General features: G+C 41.9%; 1 protein-coding gene across 1 annotated transcript in view; it reads left to right on the forward strand.

The window, feature by feature from the left end:
- Positions 1–23726, forward strand: part of LOC145402264 (GTP-binding protein 2) — a 38426-nt gene that overhangs the window by 13390 nt on the left and 1310 nt on the right. Inside the window, exons 4-9 of the mRNA XM_080274392.1 lie at positions 1009–1218; positions 10308–10483; positions 13666–13834; positions 14665–14847; positions 18498–18606; positions 22966–23153. Coding sequence (XP_080130518.1) covers positions 1009–1218; positions 10308–10483; positions 13666–13834; positions 14665–14847; positions 18498–18606; positions 22966–23153 — 1035 coding nt within the window. The remainder of the gene's footprint in view (positions 1–1008; positions 1219–10307; positions 10484–13665; positions 13835–14664; positions 14848–18497; positions 18607–22965; positions 23154–23726) is intronic.

Genomic DNA, 23726 nt, shown 5'->3' on the forward strand with positions numbered 1-23726 from the left:
TGGTGATGATGATTAATATATATTTTTTTGGATGTTCTTATCCCCTAGGATACGCATCTCGATCGACCTTATTGACATGAAAATCTGTATGTGGAGCAAATTCTTCGATTCTTACGGAAGTTAAAAGTGTTATGCCCAAGGTTTACAGCTTGAATTTACACACCTTATGCTGCAAACCTGAGCATTTTGGACCAACTGGTTCATGAGCTATAGCCTGTCAGAGTTGAAAAAAATTACTCTTCCAGGCAGCGCAACTCCCGTTTTCTATGCACACACACCCCATTACTCCCTAATTCCACCCTCATTCCTCCTTTCCCTCCTTCCCATTTATTCAGCACTTAGTTCTGATTGGTTGGAAGGGATATATGTCACTATTGGGGCGGAGCATGTTTTCCCCAGTTTTTCACTGAGCCCATCAATCGATCACATTCGGTATCTTGCATAGGATCAGTCGATCCTGTTAGCATTTTAGGAGTTAAATACTGTAATCAGTTCAGGCTAGCACTAGGTGATGTGATGTATCTGGGGGGAAAAAAAAAAAAAAAATCCTCGCACTCATCATTATTATCATCATTATCATTATCATCATCATCATTGCCATCGTCATCATCATCATCATCATCATCATCATCATCATCATCAGCATCATCAGCAGTACTAATGCTGTGTCCCCTGGAAACCTGCTGACTGAGAACGGGCATGACATAACCATTTGCACATTACTGTACACTTTCCTTCCATATCTCACACAATGTCATCTCTCCTCCTGCTTCCCTCTCCTTCTTTAGTATACTCAGACTGTTCCACTGTTCTCATCCACACCACATACTGTTTCCTCTTCCAAGAGTATGGTCCCTCAGTATATATCACATTTTGAGACTTTCGTGGACACCTTGTCTGTTGGCTGGCATATATATTCTATTTAGGTTAACAGTAGATAATTTTCCTCATCTGAGAGAAACACTAGCAACCAAAGGAGTTATCATCCCCTTCTTTCCTCCCTTAAAGGTTCCAGATGATCAGTATAGCATAGAGCTTCGTATGGCAGTGCTGGGCAACTCCGATGTTGGCAAGTCCACACTGCTGGGAGTGTTGACTCGGGGGGAGCTGGACAATGGCCGGGGATGCGCGCGACTCAATGTTTTCCGCCACAGGCATGAAGTATGCTCTGGCAAAACATCATCTATCTCACTACAACTCATGGGATTTGATTCACAGGTACTTATTTGATTGTGAGAGTACTGTAATTTATAGTTCTGTGTATTTTTTGTCTGTTTAACTCAACTGTAAGAGGATTCCCCTCCAGCTGAGTGAAATTTGTGGGTGGTATAAAGAAAAATTTTACATATATCATTTTTACTGTTCTGACTTCTCCACTCAAGAAATCTTCTGCTATGTACAGCTAGTGCTGTTCTGGTTCCACTGTGTGTTATTCCATGTACCTTACATAACCACACTAGTACAGTGTGCTTCTCAGTTTATTATTACAGTTGCTTTCTGAGACTGAATAACAATAATTGAGTAACTGAATATTAATTTGGGAGAACTGTATAACTGCATTGGTGTATAGTCATTTTCTGCACAGGGTACCGGTAATAATATATTGCCATTCGTTTCACGGTATACATCAGTATTCTCATCATTTTTGTTAGCAATATGTGTTCTGCATGATCATGCCAGTGCTGTGAGGGGAACCACATGAGAAGTTTATCCTAAGCTCAATTGATATCATTTGCCAGTGGTGAGAATAAGATAAGAAAATTGTTATTGTAAAGATGTTGTGTGCAAGATATTCATAGAAGAAATCTGTGTGGCATGTGAGGTGGTGTGTGGGGTGAAAAGAAGGCAAAAGGGGGGGGGAATAGCATGGCGGAATGAAGAGGTGAGACAGGCTATGGGCACAAAAGAAGAAAGCATATAGTGAGTGGATGGGAAGCAGGGGCGTGGAGGAAGTTGAGAGACGGAAGGTAGAATTAAATGTAGAGAGGAAGAGAGATTTGAAAAGATTAATAAGAGAGAGTAAAAAGAAAATGGATGAGGATCTTGGAAGGAATTTGAGCGTAAAGTGGAGGGAATATGAGAAAATGTTCTGGAAAGAGGTAAAGAGAGTTAGACAGGGTGATAAAGAAGTTAGTCGGGGAGTGAGAGATAAAAATGGTAGATTGCGAGTGGAGATGGGAGAAAAAGTGAACAGATGGAGAGAACACTTTAAGGAATTGTTGAACATAGAGAATGAAAGTAATGCGAGTATAAGTAGCTGGGGAATGGCTGGGAGAAGGAAGGGTGTGAGAAGAGAGGAAGAAATCACTAGGATGGAAGTAATGGAAGCAATGAAGAAAGTCAATATGAGGAAGCCCCAAGAATTGATGGAGTGTGTGGGGAAATGCTGAAGCATGGGAGGAGAGATAGTAGTAGAATGGATATGGAAGATGTACAGATTGGCTTGGGAGGAAGGTAGAGTCCTGGAGGATTGGAAGTCAGGTATAATTATTCCCCTCCCTTATGGTAGGTGGAGGTACTCACCATCCACACACTCGATGTAGTGCTGCTCTCGAGTGACTGCCGTTTCCTCTCTTCCTTCTGTCCTCCCTCCTCTGTCTTTATTTCCTTCACTCTTTCCTCTTCCTTCTGCCTATGGATGACTTTGCACTTCCTCTTGTGTCTTTTTTCTTCATTCTTTCCTCTTTTTTCTGCCTATGGGTGACTCTATAATGCGTGACAAGCCAAATGGTTTCCTGTATGCCAGGAAACCATTCACTATGCTGGATGGCAACCATATAACCAAATTATGGTGCCTGGTGGTTTATTGGGTAATTAAGGCACTCCAATTGGATTGGGCCGGTGCAGGTTTCTATCCAAGGAGTGGTTGGGATTTATTGCTTATGTATTGATGGAAGGGTGCAAGGAATAAATGTGTTGGGAGAGTTGAATGATTCTTTGATCACGAAGGAGGAAGTGGAGAAGGCAGTAAAGGAGATGAAAACAGGGAAAGCTGCAGGTATGGATGGGTGTGCTGTGGAATGCCTGAAGGGTGGTGGAGTGACTACAGTATTAAGATTGTTGAATGTGTGCTTTGTGAAAGGTATGGTGCCAGTTGACTGGGGAAGTGCTTGTGTGGTCCCGTTGTATAAAGGCAAGGGTGATAAATATGAATGTACTAGCTTTAGGGGTATAAGTCTGTTGAGTGTTGTAGGTAAGGTGTATGGTAGAGCGTTAATTATGAGAGTTAGAGAGGGTACAGAGGGAGTGATTAGTGATGAGCAGTGTGGCTTTAGGAGAGGGAGGGGATGCATGGATCAGGTGTTTGCGGTGAGACAAGTGTGTGAAAAGTATTTAGCGAAAGGCAAGGATGTGTTTTGGGCATTTATGGATTTAGAGAAAGCGTTTGATAGAATTGATAGGGAGGCTTTGTGGACTGTTTTAAGATTGTATGGACTTGATGGTAGGTTACTAAAAGGGGTGAAAAGTTATTATGTAAATAGTAGAGCATGTGTAAGAGTGGGAAATGCTGTGAGTGATTGGTTTCCCGTGAGAGTGGGGCTGCGACAGGGATGTGATGTCGCCTTGGTTGTTTAATATTTACATGGATGGTGTTTTAAGGGAGGTGAATGCAAGAGTTTTAGGTGGAGGTCTGAGTCTGGTGAATGTTGATGGTGGAGAGTGGAATCTGAAGCAGCTGCTGTTTGCAGATGATACTGCACTGGTGGCTGATTCAGAGGAGAGATTGAGACAGTTGGTAGAGGAGTTTGGAAGGGTGTGTGAAAGGAGGAAATTGAAAGTAAATGAGAATAAGAGTAAAGTGATGAAGTGTACGAGGTTGGTAGATGGTAGGGGGATGAATATAGTTTTGAATGGCGAGTTGCTTGAGGAGGTAGAGTGTTTTAAATATCTAGGGTCATATGTTGCTGTGGATGGAAGAATAGATGCAGAAGTGAAGTTTAGAATAAATGAAGTAGGAAAGGTGCTGGGAGGAATGAAAAAAGTGTTTAGATGTCATTCGCTTAGAATGGATGTAAAGAGAAGGCTGTATGAGGGTGTTGTGGTACCGACTGCATTATATGGAGCTGATACATGGAATATGGGTGTAGCAGAGAGGAAAAGTTTGAATGTAATGGAGATGAGGTGTCTGAGGAGTATGTGTGGAGTGACGCGTATGGATCGAGTGCGGAATGATGAAGTGCGAAGGAGAACTGGAGTTGTTCGGGAGATGGCTGGTAGAGTTGAGCAGAGGGTGTTGCGATGGTTTGGGCATATGGAGAGAATGGATAATGAGCGATTGGTGAAAAAGATAACAAGATCTGATGTGAGAGGTGTAAGGCTGAGAGGAAGACCACGAATAGGATGGATGGACAGTGTGAAGAGAGGGATGTCTCTTGAGCAAGGAAGAGTGGCTGTGCGTGACAGAAATAAATGGAGAGAAATTGTGAATGAATAAGTGGTGACGCAGCCCTGAGGGGATATTCTCTCGCATTTGGTCTGATCAGCTATTTCAGGTCAGGTGCGGGTAAGGGGATGAGTCTGTTATGATGTGGCAGGGATAAACCAGCTCTGCTGTCAGTCCCTGCTGCGGATGTCACTGATTGCATTGCACAGTTGACCTTTGTGCGGTGTGGTGCGGTGAGGATCTGTCCGTTCTCCCCTTTGGGGGCTAAGATGCGAATGAATGTGTTTGAATGGATGAGTAAATGGGAAGTGTGTCGTCCTGTCTCGGCTACCTCCCTTTCCTTGGGGGAAGCAGCCTAGGTATATAGATAGATAGATGGTATTGCCACTCAGGGATGAATGAGGCTGGTCACTTTCATCTTAACTGTCAGGACCAACTTGCGTAGCTCTGGACTTCTACGCTTCTCATGGGGCAACACAGGATTAGATGATGGATGGATGGACAAAGGAAAGAGGAAAAAGAAGTGCATCATAATCATAGGGGCATTTGTCTGCATAATGTAATAGGAAAAGTATATGGTAGGATACTTATTGACAGGATTAGGGAAATAACATAGGAATTAGTTGGAGAAGAACAGGTAGGTTTTAGGAAGGGAAGAGGTTGTGTAGATCAGCTGTTCATTCTTAGGTCATTAGTGCAAAAGCTTCTAGAGGAGGGAAAGAATTTGTATGCTGCCTTCATGGATTTGAAGAAAGCATATGACAGGGTGGATAGACAAGGCATGTGGAAAGTATTAAGAGTATATTGGAGTAAATGGGAAGTTACTGAATGCCATGAAGAGTATGTATGAGGCTGCTAAGGCTGCAGTGTGTGTGGACAGTGAACTAAGTGAATTTTTCTGTCTGAAGGTTGGATTGAAACAAGGATGTGTCATGTCTCCATGGTTGTTCAGTCTGTATGTGGATGGGGTAGTAAAAGAAATACAAGGTAGGGCTGTGTATGTTGGAGTGGCCCTAAGGAGAGAGTGCAGTGTTTGGAAACTCCCTGTACTGTTGTGTGCAGATGATACTGTGTTGTTAAGTGAAGATGAAGGGGAGCTGCAAGGCTTGGTGAATTAGCTTGGGAGAGTGTGTAAGAAACAGAATCTAAAGGGGAATGTAGGGAAGAATAAAGTTTTGGTGTTCAAGAGAATGTACAGAGAATGTACAGTGAGGCTGGATGAGGAGGAAATGGAAAATGTGAGTGTGTTTAAGTACTTGGGTAGTGTGATGAGTAAGGATGGAAGTTTAGAGGGTGAAGTGCTTGGAAGGGTTCAACAAGGACGAAAGGTTGCTGGTTTTTTGAAAGCAGTGTAAAGGAACAGGAAGTGAGCATGGAAGTTAAAAAGTCACTGCTTGACAGTATTGTGATACCAACTCTATCATAAGGAAGTGAAGCTTGGACCTTGTTGGAGGGACAGAAGTCAAGAGTGAGAGCAGTGGAAATGAGTTATTGGAGAGGAACATGTGGAGTCACATGGAGAGACAGACTGACAAATGAGAAAGTGAAGGAGCGTTGTGGTGTGGATGTGGAAGTAATAGAAAGCGTTAAGAGAAATCCATTGAGGTGGTTTGGCCACATGGAGAGGACGGAGAGTGAGAGACTGATGAGGAGAGTGTATGTGAGTGAGGTAGAGGGAAGGGGAGGCCAAGGATGAGATGAAAGGATGGAGTGGAGAGGTTGTGTATACATACGCAACGACTTATCTTGCTCTCGTGTTCCTGAACTTGATTCTTCTGAATTCTCCACTCTCTGGCTTCGGCTTTCCTGTCATTCTCTGACTAAATATATCTGTGCTGTTTACTTATCCCCTAATTCTACTGACTATCAAAAATTCTTCGACTATCTTACTTCTACGATGGAACACATTCTGTCCATTTCTCCTTTCTCTGATATCTCCATTCTTGGAGATTTCAATGTTCACCACCACCTTTGGCTCTCCTCTCCTTTCACGGATCCACCTGGTGAACAAGCCTTCATCTTTTCTATCCTTAATGACCTAGAGCAGCTTGTACAGCACCCTACCCGTATCCCTGACCGCCTTGGAGAGAGCTCCAACATACTTGACTTCTTCCTCACAACTAATCCTTCTGCTTACTCTGTTAATCTTTTCTCTCCATTGGGCTCCTCCGATCACAACCTTATTACCTTAACCTGTCCTATCGCTCCAGTACGGCCTGCGGACCCTCCAGGGAAACGTCGTCTCTGGCATTTTGGAGCTGCGGACTGGGAGGCCCTCAGGCAGTACTTCTTTGATTTTCCCTGGAATGATTATTGCTTCCATGGCCGTGAGCCATCTGAGTGTGCCTTGCGCATTACGGAGGTTATTCTCTCGGGCATGGAAGCATACATTCCTTTCTCATATCCTTTGACTAACGCAAGAAAGCCTTGGTTTAATCACGCTTGTTCTAATGCTGTCCGCAACAAGGAGAAGGCCTACAAAAGGTACCGGAGCCAACCCACCCCTGAATCACATAATCTTTACGTTTCTGCCCGGAATCGTGCTAAGTCTGTTCTTCGCTCTACTAAAAATAATTTCATCCATACTAAATGCTCTCAACTCTCCAACTCGAATTCTTCCCGCTCCTTCTGGCACCTTGCCAAAAATCTTTCTAACAACTTTACCTCATCATCCTTCCCTCCTCTTTTCTACTCTGATGGTTCTGTAGCTATTTCTTCTACTGATAAAGCAGATCTCTTCACACAGACTTTCTCCTCCAATTCCACCTTAGACGATTCCGGTGCTGTTCCTCCATCACTTCCCCCTCTGACTTCCTCATGGCTGACATTAAAATTTCTTCAGTTGATGTATTTTCTGCCATTACTGGCCTCAGTACTAACAAGGCATATGGGCCTGATGGGGTCCCTCCTGTTGTTCTCAAAAACTGTGCTTCTGTGCTTACACCCTGCCTAGGCAAACTATTTCGCCTTTGTCTGTCAACTTGTACCTTTCCTTCTTGCTGGAAGTTTGCTCTCATTCAGCCAGTCCCAAAGAAGGGTGACCACTCCCAACCCTCCAACTATCGTCCAATTGCTTTAACGTCCTGTATTTCAAAAGTTTTCGAGTCAATTCTTAATAAAAAAATTTTAAGGCATCTTTCCTATCACAACCTTCTTTCCGATCGTCAGTATGGGTTCCGTCAGGGACGCTCCACTGGCGATCTTCTCACCTACCTTTCAGACTCCTGGTCATCCTCCTTTCGGGACTTTGGCGAAAGCTTTGCCATTGCACTTGACATCTCAAAGGCTTTCGATCGAGTCTGGCATAAATCTTTAATTTCCAAACTGCCCTCCTACGGTTTCTATCCTTCTATCTGTACCTTCATCTCTAGCTTCCTTTCTGGTCGTTCTATAGCTGCTGTCGTAGACGGCCATCGTTCTTCTCCTAGATACTATCAACAGTGGTGTTCCTCAGGGCTCTGTCCTATCACCAACTCTCTTCCTTTTATTCATCAATGATCTTCTAAGCTGTACATCTAACCCTATCCACTCATACGCTGATGACTCCACCCTTCACCTTTCCATTCGGTTCCCGCAACGCCCATCTCAACAGTTACCTCAAGAAACAAGGGATGAGGCTATGGCACTCCTAATGTCTGACTTGGCTCATATCTCTGACTGGGGTAAAAATAATATGGTTGTCTTTAATGCTTCTAAGACTCAGTTCTTACACCTATCAACCCGACAAAATCTTCCACAGGTATACCCACTAATGTTTAATAATATTCAGATTAATCCTGCATCATCCTTGAACATGCTTGGGGTTTCATTTACTCGGGACTTATCTTGGAAAGATCATATTACATCTCTTGTAAAATCTGCTTCCAAGAGATTGGGTGTGCTAAGCTGACTCCGCTCTTTCTTTACCCCTGCACAATTGTTGACTCTATACAGGGGTTTTATCCGCCCCTGTGTGGAGTACAACTGTCATGTGTGGGGAGGCTCCCCACATACAGCTCTTCTCAATAGGGTGGAGTCAAAGGCTTTTCATCTCATTAACTCTCCTCCTCTTACTGACTCCCTTCAACCTCTGTCTCTTCGCCGCACTGTTGCATCTTTATCTCTTTTCTATCGCTACTTTAATGGTCACTGCTCCTCTGAACTGTCTGCTTGCATTCCTCCACCTCTACGACGGGCGCGTAGCACCCGTCTGGCAGCAAACTCTCATCCCTTTTCTGTCCAACTCTCTAATGCAAGAGTTAACTGTTACTCCCAGTCTTTCATTCATGCAACAGGTCAGCTCTGGAACTGTCTCCCTCTGTCTGTATTTCCTCCTGCCTATGATCTCCAGTCTTTCAAACGCAGTGTGTCCAGGCATCTCAAAATGATCGGATCTTGAATTTGGCTCTCTATTGTATTTTGTTTTTCTCTTGGAGGGAACTGTTACTGCGGGCTCATGGCCTTTGGTTCCTTCTTCCTCGCATAAAAAAAAAAAAAAAAAAAAAAAAAAAAAAATATGGGAAAGGGGGTGTGAGCTGGAAGCAAGGCAGTGAAATGGCAGGGGACAGGGCAACATGGAGGCGATTTATTTATGGCCATCCCTTACGGGATTAAGGTGTCAAGCAATAGATAGATAGAAGGAAGGACTTACTACACTATTCATCATGAGAAACCTCTCATAAGTTGAAGGATAGATAGATAGAAGGAAGGACTTACTAAACTGTTCATCATGAGAGACCTCTCATAAGTTCAAGTAACGACTTCAATCTATTGATGTGTTATTCCATTTATTCTTGCCATTTACACCCATTCAGCTTAGAAGAGGATTTGCCAGTGGAAAGGTTTGATAGCCTGTGTTAACCTTTTCAACACTAGAGAGTCTTACTGAGTCATATACAGTAGAAGTCCTGTAATCTGAATTGCGGGGGACTGAGGGTCTTTTGGGCTACTGGATTTTTCGGACTATTGGGAGGGATCTCTGAAAACATTAGAAATATGTACATGATCATTAAATAAACACATAAAATGATACGGGTTATTGTTTTACTCACCAGAAATGCATAGAAATGTAGATGAATAGTTGCAGGCAGGTACACTTAATTCCAAGGGCAAGTCTGAGTCAGATAAATCCTTAGATAAAGCCCAGAAAAAAAAAAAAAAAAAAAAAAATCACCTTGACGAATTCGGAGTATTGGGATTTTCAACTTATTGGTTGCCGGAATAGAGGACTTTTACTGTAATCATCTGATGGTGGACTGACGAAAATGAAGAATTACCGGGTGAAAAGAGTTATTACGGTCAGGCATTAATGGTAGGTGGTGGCGACCATCATCCACTCACTTGATGTAATGCTGCCTACTTCTTCCTTAGCCTTTATCATTCTTTTTCTGCGCCTGCCCTCCTCTCTTCCAATTTCTCCCATCTTTCCTGTCACTTCTTGTTGCTTTTCTTTCCTTTACAGGTGGCTTTACATTGAGTGACCAGCCAAATGGTTTCCTGTAAGCCAAGAAACCATTTACAACACTGGGTGGTAACCATATAACTAAACCATACATTCTCCCTACGTGCCAACAAGTGGGTTGGTGGAGGGTTAGTGCCCCTCCCCGTAAAACAAGTACTGTAACTCAAAGTCAAATGGCCACCCCTTATGGGATTGTGGCATCTTGCGATAGATAGATAGATTAATTGGGGTGAAAACTGTCATCATACTAAGAGGATTATTGGAGAGTGGTGAATGTGTTTAACCCTTTCAATGAATGAGGAATTTTTTAACCCCTTCATAAGTAGATTTTCTTTCCCAAGTTAAGTTTATTATTGTCCAGTTGGAGCTAAAATAAAATAAAGGGTATTGACTGACTGCAGAGGTTAATGCTTCTTTTAGTCACAGCATTGCAACACATAGGAATAGGAAAAAATAACCTTGTGTCCTTATTGTTGCACCCAGGGTAATGTTATTGACCAGACTTGCAGCCGGAGCCGAGACTATGATGATGAGGACATGTGCAGCCAGAGTACCAAGATCATCAACTTTATAGACTTGGCAGGAGACCAAAAATATCTCAAGACTACTGTGTTTGGTCTTTCCGGGTATTGCCCACACTATGCTGTTCTGGTTGTAAGGTAAGCCATAGGTAGGTTAGGTGGAATGGACTAGTACAACATGCATGCTGAAGCTGTGGCATGCCTGGCCTCTGATCTGTTGATTGTTTCCCATTAGAACAAAAGAAATTGTGATTTCAAATCTCATTTTTGCCATTTGGCAGCCTTCCGCACAGCTACCTTCTTGGCTTCAGTGGCACACGTCTGTTTTTCATCTCTCTCTCTCTCTCTCTCTCTTTTTTTTTTTTTTTTTTTTTATAAATAAAATCAGGTTTTTAGAGATTACACATTCTGAGTCATATCTGTGCCATCTTTAACCTTACTCAGTTGGTGAGTAGAGTTCAACTGTTGTGTAGAGTACTGTACTGGTACAGCTTCCACCACAATAACTCTTGTAAACAGGGTGAAAGTCACGGCATTTATATTGTCTCGTGTATTGCCTTTATCTTACTGACTCTTCAGTTTTTCTGTCTAGGCTGGTTATTCAACTTTCCTTGGAGTAGAAAACTTTTGCAGGCATTTCTATGCATTTATTTTCATGGTGAGAGAGAGAGAGAAGTTAGAGGAAGAAGGATGTTTGGGAAAGTGAGAGAGATATATGCGGACAAAGTAGCTTGGAGGTAGTTATTTCATGGCCATCCCCAATGGATGGGTTCCCAGGAGGGAACAAGGCATTGAAAGTAATGATGGTTCGTCTTTGCATAGTATGCTTCATTGTTCAGAAGCACTTATATTCTTTTTTATTTCTTTACAGTGTAATACAGTTGAGCCTCACTCTGTGACACAATGGGTTTGCATCAAATGGCAACTCATCACTTAGTGATTTATTCTATAGCAAGGCGATTATAACATGGGTTCATTGGGGATGTGTTTTGGTTAAAGGTCACCCACCCATGAAAATCTAAAACTTGTGTGTTGTACAGTAGTTTTGAGGTAGAAAGTGACCAATCTGCAGTTCAATACATGGTATGTGAGGGAAAACAAAGATTAACCAATGAGGAATTTGGGGAGATACGGTTAATATATGTTCATTAATCATCATGGAAGTTCAAACAGAAGTATGTCAGTGTACTATAGCTGTGTGGAGACTGTCTTGCATTCCATTAGGAATGTTGGTAGTCATTTATCTGGTATTAGTCTTTGAAAGTTATGTTGACAGTATTTTTTAAAATTATATATGTGTAAAGTGAGATACTGCTTACCCTTACAGCAGACTACAGTAATATCTCTCATCGAATGAGTAATAGGTACCAAAAAACACTCGTTAGATGCTCGTTAGATGTGAATACATAAACATTTGGGGAAAATTATAATAAGTGAAAAAAAATTGGACTGAACTCCTATTTTGACCCTATTTTCATGCATTATGCAAGTTATAGCATTAATTTAAGTTATGTAATTATACATAGTGATATATAACAAAGAAGAAATAATGTGGATAACTCGCCTGTGAGTGATGAATGAGGTGCATGGATAAGACGAAAGGTGGTATCTGAGGCGGGAAGGGAGGCTGCTGGGCTGCTTCTCCTCCCTTCTCCTCACCTACGCCACCACCACTATACGCTCTTCCCTCCACTCGCTCTCCACTGCCTCTCGCAGTGCCTCCCTGAGTTTTATCTTTTCGTCTGCATTCTTTTCTTTCCCAACAAATCCAGAAAAATCACCAGGAATGTCTCCAAGAAGATTCTCTGTGTTATCATCATCATCACTCACAGTCTCTTGCCCTTCATTTCCATTGAGATTTGCCACAGCTTCCCCATGCCCACGGCTTTTGTTTAAATATTGGGCGATATATTTTTGTCTTCTTTCATTCACTTTCTTTGCATAGGTTTCACTGAGCTCCTGATTTAGTTTCTGCAGGTGGTGTGAGGGGAGGATGGATGACAATGACCACACACTTGGCCAAGGTGGCAGCAGATTTGAACCATGTGCCCGGGATTTTTTTTGTTAGATTAAAAACATCCTCGTTAGATACGAATATGGGTAGAGGTCCAATAGTGTCGTTAGATGCGAATTTGTTAGTGTCGTTAGATGAACTCATTAGATGCGAGATCACACTGTACAGTGTTTATTCACCTTACCATTTCCTCAGCAGCACACCAATATTCTACATAAGGACTGTTAATGTAAGTAAGGTAACTTAATTGAAGAATGAATGAAAGATGCATAAAAGAAGAATTGGCATTCACAAGGAAATGAAATTACAGTAAAATAATAAACACATGTGGGTCACAAAAAATAAATACATTGAAGGAGACTAAGTGGAACAAATGGCTGTGAAGGAAGGCACGTGACATCACTGCGCTGACTTGGCTTATGCTGGTAGGCTTGCTGGCTGAGCTGGTGGAAACTGAATAAGTGGAACGAGTGGCTGTGAAGGGGGACATGTGACATTGCTGCTGTGACTGGGCCTATTTTGTTAGCCTGGCTGGCTCCGACCATTACTGTAGGATTTCTTGCGATCATTCAGTGAGGCCAGGTAGAATTGGTAGATTTTCTTATAAATCTTTCTTGCTATTCACTGCACAGCAAGGCCCAACTGCATTGACATTTTAAATTCCAAGGCTTAACCATTTAAACCATTGTGCATTTGTTATTTTCCTTTGCTTCATTAGACAAACCTTTTAATTTGAAGTCCAATAACTGAAGCTTGTTTTAGTGAGGAGAAGGAGGGTTTAAGACAAGGTCACAGGGTGAAACAGAGAAGGAGTTGAGAGAGGACAGTTTGGAATTGTGATGGTGAAGTTTGAAAGTATTGTCAAAGAAACCCTGCTTGAGATCTGATATGTGGCAGTAAATTGATAATCATTATCCTGACTGTTCCCTGATTTACATGAGATGAAGAGATCTAGGGCTTTACACTTATTCCTTTGAGGATTTAGTCAATGAAGCCATAATTACAGTCTTCCTCCCTCCAGTGCCTGTGCTATTGGATGTATGAAGAACTTTGAAACACAGTTGCTGAGCATAGAGATTGGTATGGTACATCTGTAAACAGTTGGCTTACAAAAAAGGAAGGGTTATTTCTTGGCACCCAGTCTTGACCTGTTTTATTAGCTACTTTCCATGACTCGCAAGGAATCCATGGTAGGTCAGAGAGACAGCTGATACAGTAAAAATATATAAACATTTCTTTCTGGTATATAACTCATATTGTTTATGAAATATTCCTTACTGGTATATGTTTGTTGTTGTTTATGCAGTGCATTCTCGGGAGTAGCACCAGTGACAGAGGAGCACTTGAGTCTGGCGAGAGCGCTGGATGTGCCCATAGTCATCGTAGTGACCAAGACTGACCTGGCCTCGCCCCTCCAGACCCACACCACAATCACTGATCTCAAGCGTGTCCTGACACAGCCTGGCTACAAGCGGGTATGTGGCCACTGTGTGTGTGTGTGTGTGTGTGTGTGTGTGTGTGTGTGTATGTGTATGTGAGAGAGAGAGAGAGAGAGAGAGAGAGAGACCTTGATTTACATGATTTTTTGTACCGTAGAAAAGTGAGTGAAAGACAGAACTGCAAATGACAAATTTAATGAAATTGTTAAGAAAATTAATTTGAGATTGAAACCTTTCATGACTTGACAGTCATACCCTTTTGAACCCCAATTCCATCCAAGTTTTGAAGACAAGCTTAGATCAGTGCATTCAGCACATGTTCAACTGTCAAAGTCAGTCACAAAAATGGTAGTAAAACTATGTACTCATCAAAGCTCATTGTGAGATGATCTGCAATTTTATGTTTGATTACTTGATTAACTGAGTTTTTGCAAGGGTAGGTTGGGGAAAGGTTGTGCAGGAAGATTTTTTTTTTTTTTTTTTTTTTTTTTTTTTTTTTTTTAGGTGTTTCTGTAATTCTGAATCTGTCTCAAGTAAAGTGAATGATAGGGAACCATTGGGCAGTCACTTAATTCTGTGACTTACACTAGTGAAACTCACAAGAGAAGGTCCTATTGTAGTTTGTTTCTTTGATTGTGTTAGTTTAGCATTTCCAGCCTGACCACTATTTAATTGGTCAAATATTTTTCTGGTCACTGCACAGCTTGTGGTCTGATATATTTCCATTAGTCCACAGTATTGTATCATAATCCATGCTGTTCCCACCAAGACAGTTTTTTAATCCACTCTGTCCTTTATATCTACCCAGCAGTCTCAATGTGCCAGTTTGTGACCCAGTCTCTAATCTAATGTGCAACAACTATTAGGTACCACTACTGATCCAGAATGAGGATGATGCAATAACTGCAGGCAGCACCCAACTGGACAGCAGTGTGGTGCCAATATTCCGGGTGTCCAGTGTCACCGGAGATGGCCTGGCGCTCCTCAAGAAGTTCTTGTTTGTCCTTCCACCCCGCATCAGCAACAAGGAGCGAGAGAAACTGGAACAGGTACGTGGATCACATAAGTACAGTAATCACTTAATTATCCGGACGCTTCATAGCTGACATGCTCCATATCTGGACGTTAGGCCTTGGCTTGGCTCTATTAAAACAGTATCTGGATTTATTTGTCCATATTCGAACATAAAAGTTCTGACGTTGGTGGCTGGGCGGCCTATAAATTCAAAAAATCGGGTGGGTGGCTCGCCAGCCTCTCTGGCCATACGTGGGTAATAGACCGAACCCACAAGCTGAGTGAAAATGGCTGTCTGGCTTCATACTGAATGGTCAAAGTCCTCCGGCTGCCCAGATCGCTCAGAAAGTTCCACCAGTTCTTGAGTAATACAGGCCTATAACCCACAAGGTGAGCAGAATGGCTGTTTGGCTCCCTACCAAATGGTCAGAGTCACCTGGCTGCCTCGATCACTTGTACGCTAACGGCTGCGCACGGGTAATACAGACCCCAACCCACAACCTGAGCAGATTGGCTGCCCGGCTCCCTACTGAATATTGAAAGTCCTCTAGGTGCCAAGATCACACGGAAAGTTCCGCCAGTGCTCGAGTAAAACTGGCCCATAACCCACAAGCTGGGCAAAATGGCTGTTCAGCTCCCTACTGAATGGTCAGAGCCCCCCGGCCACCCTCGCTTTTCACTCCCTCACTCCTCCTCCATCCCCCTCCAGGTTCAGCACTGTCAGTCGTGCCTCCCTCCCCATGCCCTCCCTCCCCTACCCCTGCTTGTGCTGCCTGCCTCCCACCACTTACCTCCCTGCATTGCCACTAGTGAGTTTTTTAGTTTTTGGCAGTGTAATCGAATAATATTGGTCATATTGAAATTCCAAAAACACCATGAGAAAGCTTGTGAAATTCTGCATCTAGTCATGCATAGCTCTTGCATGGTGAGGGCAAAATTTTCGGAGCTAGGCATTTCTACAATCGCTTCTTCAAACCACAAATTCCTCAATTGCAGAAGTGTTATTTTATTTACGGATTTGTTTGTGACAAATTTTACGCAAACTTGCGGTTTCGCGTGTGCAGAGGTACTTCTGCAAATGCAAACCTGCCCGCAAACTTCCACGTGGCCTAGCCCAGCAGGTGGCGTCAGGGTGAGTCACCAGTCCCACACTTAGACTGTGACCAACCTGCCATCTGCCACTCCTCCCATGCGACTCAGCACTGAGTCCTCTCTTCTTTCCCAGTTCCTCCTTCATTCCAGCTATGGCATTTTCTGCCCGGGCACGAAAACATTTCCATGGCCAAATTTGACCCTGGAAACTGGTTATATTGGTATAATTTTTTTTTTTAGTGCGAGGAAGAAGGAACCAAAGGCTAGGAGCCCACAAAACTGTTCCTTCCAAGAAAAAGACAAAAACAATACAAAAGAGAGCCAAAATTGTATCCCATCATCTTCATTGGTGATTATACTTTAAGATATGCTTTTAAAAACACACAAAACTGGTGAGTAAAAGTAGAGAAATGCACTGAGAATAAACTTGTTCAACAGTAAGAACAGTTTCAAAAAATTTGCCTAGCATTGTAGTGCAAAATTTTGCCAACACCGAGCAAGAGCAATTCATATGTTGAGATGCAGAATTTCACAAACATTCTTGTGTGTGTGTGTGTGTTTGTGTTTTGAATTTTGACATGACTAATAGTTTTTGAGGAAATTGCCAAAAGCTAAAAAAATCTCTGAGCGTGGTGGAGGAAGACGGAGGGAAGGGGGTGTTGGGGACAGGGAGAAGAGGGAGGGCTGGAGAGGATGTGTGTGTGTGTGTGTGTGTGTGTGTGTGTGTGTGTGTGTGTGAGAGAGAGAGAGAGAGAGAGAGAGAGAAAGTGAAAGTGAGTGAGTGAATGAGATGGGGTGGGGGGGAGTAGTTGGGCAGTTTGGCTGTCTTGTCTCCCTTCTAGCCCCCACCCCTTCTTGTCCCCCTCCCAGTCACCCACCCCTGCTTGTCTCCCTCCCCTTCCCCCTGCCATCCCTCACCCCCACTTGTCTCCCTGCCTGTAACTAGAGATGATTTTTAACCCCTTGATTGTGAAAAATATCATCCTAAACATAATAAAATCCTCTCATGGTATCCAGAATAAAATGCAACTGATGCCTTGATACTGAATGGGATACAAGTGGTTTTGCATTTGCAGAACTGCAAATATCAAGAAGTTTGCGGATTTGTGTTTGCGGAAGGTAATGGTTTGAGTTTGCAGATTTGTGGTTGCAAAAGTGAATTTTCGTTTGTGGTGGCCAGCTCAGAATATTTTGCCCTATGATGTTGGAAAGTTATTTGAAGTTATTTTGTACTCATGAACAATTTTATTCTTACTGCATTTCTGTACTTTTAGTCATCAGTTTTGTGTGTGTGTGTGTGTGTTTTTTTAGCTTATAGAATAAACACCAGCGAAGATGTTGACATACAGTTTATACCAGTATAACCAATTTCTGGGGGCAAATTTGTCTGTGGAAATGTTTTTCTTTGTGCATACAGAAGCAGCCATAGCTTGGTTCTCAACTCTGTTGGTGCTCCAAAAACAAAATGAAAATTTTCATTTCCCGAAAGGATTAAAATTCTTTTTGCAATTGTCATCTTCATTAAATTTTTTTGTTGATTTATGTTGTTTATGCATTGTTTTCTTAGTGTCTAGCATTATATTTCATATTCACATTGTATTTTGATGTCTGCATAGCCAAAAGACCAAGAACACTGCTGCAGTCAGGAGGGGTACTGTACATATAGTTTGGGTATTTGTGGATTTTTGTTGTTAATACATTGTTTTCTTAGTGTCTAGCATTATAGTGGCTATTCCCATGTGTGTTTTGACGTCTTAATACGGCTGAAAGACTGGAGAACACTGCCACAAATAGAAGGGTTACTGTACATATAGGTTGGGTGTAGGTAGCGTAGAAGTACAGTAGAGGATATTGCTCTGTATCTGGATATCGTCCGTATCCTGATATGCCTTTGGCTCTGTTACGTCTGATAATTGAGGGATTACTGTAGTTAAGATGTATTGCCTGTAGCTGGTTATTCTTATAAATGAATCAGCTTACAATTGAGTGGTCGTGTGCCGAATTGGCATTTCAGGTACCTATGTATATTGAAATGGAATTGGTTCAACCAGATCCACAGTTCAGGGCATTAGAAATGTCACTGCTGTAGAAGACACAGCTGTGCATCACATATGACCATATGCAGCAGTGCTTGGTGTGACAGCTTAGGAGTGACTTTACTGTTGCTGAGGGAGCTAGGTATGGACCTAACCAGATCCATGTTAATGCAGTGTAACTGCTGGTAGGTATTAGAATGAAATCCTATGTGTTCCATTCATCCTGTAGAGACTTCAGGTAACAGAGGATAAGCAGGGATAGATTGGGGTATTTTTGGTTTCTTGGTAGCAGGTCAGGCTAACAACATTTGTCAGTGAAATTGGGGGTCACATTTAAGTGTTTGAAAAATAAATAAGTCTGGCATTACCAAGAACAAGATAAAAAAAAAATATTGCTCTACATTCTCAGGCTGTAAGAGTTAGTGATTTTGTTACGGCCATCATTAGATAATTTTATTTAGGTAAGGGAAAATCCCATCACTCAGCTGGTTACTACAGTATACTGCAACAATTTGTCCCTCCATTTGTTTCTAAAGTCCTGTATAATTTGTATACAGGAGCCAGCAGAGTTCCAGATAGATGAGGTGTTCCATGTTGACAGCAGTGTGGTGGTGGGTGGTCTCCTCACTCGGGGTGTCATCACACTTGGCACTACACTGCTACTTGGTGAGGCTTTGACTAAGCTGTGCTGTTCACTAGACGTTATTTTCCCTCCCTCTAACAAAGAGTACCATTTACTAAATTGTGTGGTAATCATATAGCTAACACAATGACTTTTTTTTTTTTTTTTTTTTACTAGGCAAAGGCTTCATGGCCTATTTCTCGGGGGCAGTGGCCTATCCCAAGGCCCAGTAGTCCTCCTACACCTCCACATGTCACCATCTAGGTGCTAACACCCACTGTCCTTATTGAATACATGCTAGGGTTGTCTCATAAAGGACTGGCATATTGGTATTAGCAGGGGTACTTTTACTACATGTCGGTGGGTCTTCTGGTAGGTCAGGAAAGTCTGATTTTATGAAATTCAAATACTTAAACTGTTCCATACCCCAGCTGGGATTCAGACTTGGGTCCATCAGGACTGCAGGCTGCCTTTCTACCGATTCAGCCACCGCCTCCCCTAGTTTGGTAAGGTAGTCCAACCAGATGTGATTCATAATGGTTTAAGTCTGAGGGATGTTTAACATTTATTGCTCACTTCATGCCACTCAAGGTTTAGTGAGTGACCACCCAAGCCTAAATGTCTAGACTCAGTAGCCAATTTTTGGATGATGGATTTGTATTTGTATTTTTTATTATTATTATTGGATTGATCCAGTGCAGGTTTATATCCAAGGGGTGGTTGGGGTTTATTGATCACATAATGCCACTCAAGGATGAGTGAGGCTGGTTACTCTCATCTTAAATGCAAGAACCAACTTGTGTAGCCCTGGGCTCCAACACTCCTCACGGGGCAACACTGGATTAGGTGATGATGACGAATTTAATCTATATGTCTCTCTACCAGTACTGTATTAGAGTTCATGTGAGACTTTTGTGACAGGTTTTCATAATGAAGTCTGAAACTCACCATCAGGCAGTTGATAGATACCAGTAAGGGTTATTTTTTGTTTATTTGTACAGGCAAATGCCAATTTACGATACCCTTAGATGCGATACCCCAGAAAGGTGATGGGGGTAGAAATACCACCCTACCACGCCTATCATAACTCTGGTTTTGCGATTTTTTTTTTTTTTTTTTTTTTTCTGATTTTGATATTTTAGACAAATTTTGTGTTTAGGTTGATTTATAAACTGTTTTTAGATTTAGATTAATGTGTTTTAGTCATAGGTGGAGTGAACACTGACATATGAGGTATGTATCATTGCCCATCAGACAAGGTACGAAACAATGTGGACAGCAAGGTGGCTTAGCAGAGAATATTTTGTGTTTGACCATTGAACTGTCATCTAACCTGTTATGAAATACAGAATAATAATTTTAAATAAATATTAATAATTATGAAAACCTTAGAGAGTAAATATTTCATCCATTGATGAAAACTGTGAGGTCAATAAATCATGTACTGTATTTACATTCGGGCTGTTCAAGGAAAAACGCTTTGAAAATACAAATCCGTTTCTAAATAAATGTTGGAAAATAAGAGAGAAGAAAATAAAGGAGCTTAGCAACCAGAACAGTAGTTAAAACAACAGAAAGAGTGGCTGTTGAGGAGTCTATCCCAATCACATCACCGATCGATAAATCGTGTGTTTACTTGAGGGTTGTTCAAAGGATAATGTTTTGAAAATACAATGGAATTGCTGAATAAATGTTGGAAAATAAGAGAGAAGAAAATAATGGAGCTCAGCAACCAGAACAGTAACAAAAACGACATGAAGCAGGGATTTTGAATAGGCTATCCCGATCGCATTCCCCGTCAAAACATTAATGATTCTCCGTCACAACAGTTTGCACCTTGGACGATTCTGTCATTCATACATTATTATTACCCATAACAGATGTTTATTTAATTGTCCTGGGACCGTCTGGTAGTGGGATTGTAAACAATGCTGCTGCTACTTCTCTAACAAGTTTGTATACGTGTTGGAGATCGCATTCCCCAGTGACCTTGACTGGGTACAAGTGAGACAGGCACTGGTTTTAGGATTAGGTTAGCTTCTTTTACAGCTGTTAGGCCATTTAGAATGGCTTTATTTATTTATTTATTTATTTTTCTCATTTGGGTGGGTTTTGGACTTAGTTGGGGGGAAAACCTATGACTCAGAAACGCATCCCTATACAGTACTTTACATGTTAATTCTACCCTGAGATACGACACCCTGCCTAACGATGCGTTTTTACCCAACCAATTTTATTGTTAAACCAGGGTATTCCTGTACTTTCGGGAATGTGTTGTGATAGCTTCTCCAACATTTGCACTTTTTCTTTCCTTGCTTCTGGATCCTCCTTCACCCCATCCTGATGGAAAAAGAGGCCAGAATGAAGTTCAGATGAATGATGATTTTTACATTAGATTTTGGGTGTTGCTGATGACTGTGAACCAGTAGATTTGTATGGTGACAGACTGGCACTGGATGCAAACTTACTGTCTTTACCAGTGTAGTTTCATACATGTTTTGTTGATCTTGTCCATGGTGAAAGTAAGTTCAGGAGGTATGTATATGAAGATTATGAACATCAGTTGGAACAAGAGAGAAATATTACCCCTCACATGTTAACCCTTTAACTGTGCATGGCAGTTTTTTGGAGATGTCTGTGGTGCACAGACATAGGGGTAAAAATGAAATTTCCCAAAGGCCAAATTTTGTCTTAGGAATTGAGAGAACACATGCCAAAGTATATAGTAACAAAATATTAGCTCAATATTTACCTTGGTAAAGTCATGGATGAACATCGAAGTGTCCGATTCCCTATTGGAATGTATGGTTTTCGTTTTCTTTTTTGGTTTCGGTTTTGAAGGCTCAAACACACTTACATGGGTCAGCCTTGGTCACCATGGCACTATATTCGAAATTCACCTGCGCAGCCAGGGCTGTATTGAGCAGTCGCACTCGGAACAGCCCAGGCTGTATAGAGCAGTTAACGGGTTAAAAGGTGGTGCAGGAAAGGGATGCCTTCAGAGAGTGGCTCATATATATTGCCAGATGACTTCACTGTCCAGTTATATATGTCCCTCAGATCATTCCATGTCCTAAAGGAGGATGGTGGATTGCAGAATAGGGCAGCTTCAGCCAGCAGTCTGCTGGGTTGACTTCCAGATATACCTGGGGCAACAACAACAGCAAGAACATATCATATAGGAGACCAAAATGACCAGGCGTACCCATAACTTCCACAAGGGCTGAAGTCATGTAGATGCTGATGTTGAAATTTATTCCCCATGTGATGCATCTGGGATGAGGGACTGTTGCCCTCACCATAAATGTTTGGAGGAAGAAATGCATCATAGGCTCCTACATTCATGATGGGGAAACAAAAAATTGGATGATGGATGGATGGTGGGTTAGAATTCTGAGATTTTCCCCCCCTCACTATATTAGCAGAGATGTGGCCACCCCGCACTCAGCGTTCATGCCAACAACAATACATTACATGAAGGGATTGTACTGTTGGGCTTCCTTTTTCCCCTGATTTGTCTCCAAAGCGATTAAAGAACTGTACTCTGGATTCCCCATTTCATGTTCATGGGAAATTGGTTCAGGATGATGATTCTGTTGGTCAGTTGGTTTGTGCCTGTGATTATGCATGTTATGTAAATGTTAATGTGGTGTCTGTAAAGGCAGTTTTTACACAGGGGACTCTCAGTCTGAGAGGAATAGTCACATTTCTTTAGGTCATTCTTCCAACAGTAACACTTCAGTTTTGATGATTTTTTAAAAAAAGTATACATGGTATTTTCCAGCAAAATTTATGAGGTGAAGTTTAAATAATACAGTATGTAAATTATTTTGAAATCCATTTGACTGGGCTTGCAGTTAATACAGTTCTCACATTTGTGTTACCGGTATTACTTTCCTTGGTATTGGATCCTGTCTCATCCTATCTTCATTTGGGAATAAGTTTCAAGATGACGGTGACTTAGTATTTTGCGTGTGTGTGTGTGTGTGTGTGTGTGTGAATTTTGTGTGAAGAATCGCATGACGGGATTTGGCATCCCTTTTTAACGTGACAGCATTCAGATAATGTCTGTCAGATAAGTATATGTGAAGCTACAGAACATGATGAAATTTTTTGACCTATCATATGGAGCCAGGATTCCATGGGCTTGAGTGATGAGTGAATGGAAGTGTGGCCCGGTGAATTGGGCAGACTTTGACTATCTGGATGCTGCTACCCTTCACCCTGTCCAAGGGTTGGAAAGGAGGTCCGGATGATGATGATAGTGTGTGTGTGTGTGTGTGTGTGTGTGTGTTTCTTTAAGAATTTGAAAGAGTATTATACCAAAATTAGCATAACTAAAGTAATATATATTTGCTTGGCATTATGGAAGCCTAATGTCCCTTCCCCCTTCCCCTTCTCAGGGCCAATGGACAACTGCAGCTTTGTGCCAGTGACCGTTGCCTCCATTCACCGCAACAAGGTGCCGTGCCGTGTTGTGTGTGCCGGACAGAGTGCTTCTCTGGGCCTTCGTGGGTCACACCTCTACCTCCGCAAGGGCATGAAGCTTACCACTGCAGAGGCCAGACCAAGAGCATGTTTCTACTTTCAGGTACACCCTGAGTCAACTTTTTTTTTTTTTTTTTTTTCCCCCCCCATTTGAAGGTGCTTTGTACTAATGAAGACTTGTTCCAACCCATTTGATTGTTTTGTTGCTTTGTTTTGCAACTTCATGATTTTGAAACAGTAATGGAATAATTATCTGAACAGTACATGGTTTGGGGTGAAGGTGGGATCACTACAGACATTTACCACAAAGTAATTTTATTGTTGTCTCCTTAACTCGGAGAATGTCTCTCAAGTTGATTGAAATTGCTTGGCAGTAGCAAGACTGGAATAAAAACACATCATCATATTGAAGTAAATGGGGATTGTTTTTTAACCCTTTTGCTCTGGTGGAGTCCCTCCAGAGCCAATTGAATTGCTCAATTAAAAACACATAGAACACTGATTTCTGATTAGGGATGTCCCGATAGTATCGATATTGGTTTCAGTATCGGCAATATTGGCCTTCTTTTTTGTAGTATCGGTATCGGCAAGGTAAAAATATGGCCGATACTCCGATATTTTTCTGGTTTATTATGTGATTCAAGACACTCATGTTTCATGACAGTGATAAACAGAT

The sequence above is a fragment of the Coenobita brevimanus genome, chromosome 57, assembly GCF_032717465.1.
Source record: "Coenobita brevimanus isolate Jiangsu-jjx chromosome 57, ASM3271746v2, whole genome shotgun sequence".
Taxonomy (NCBI): domain Eukaryota; kingdom Metazoa; phylum Arthropoda; class Malacostraca; order Decapoda; family Coenobitidae; genus Coenobita; species Coenobita brevimanus.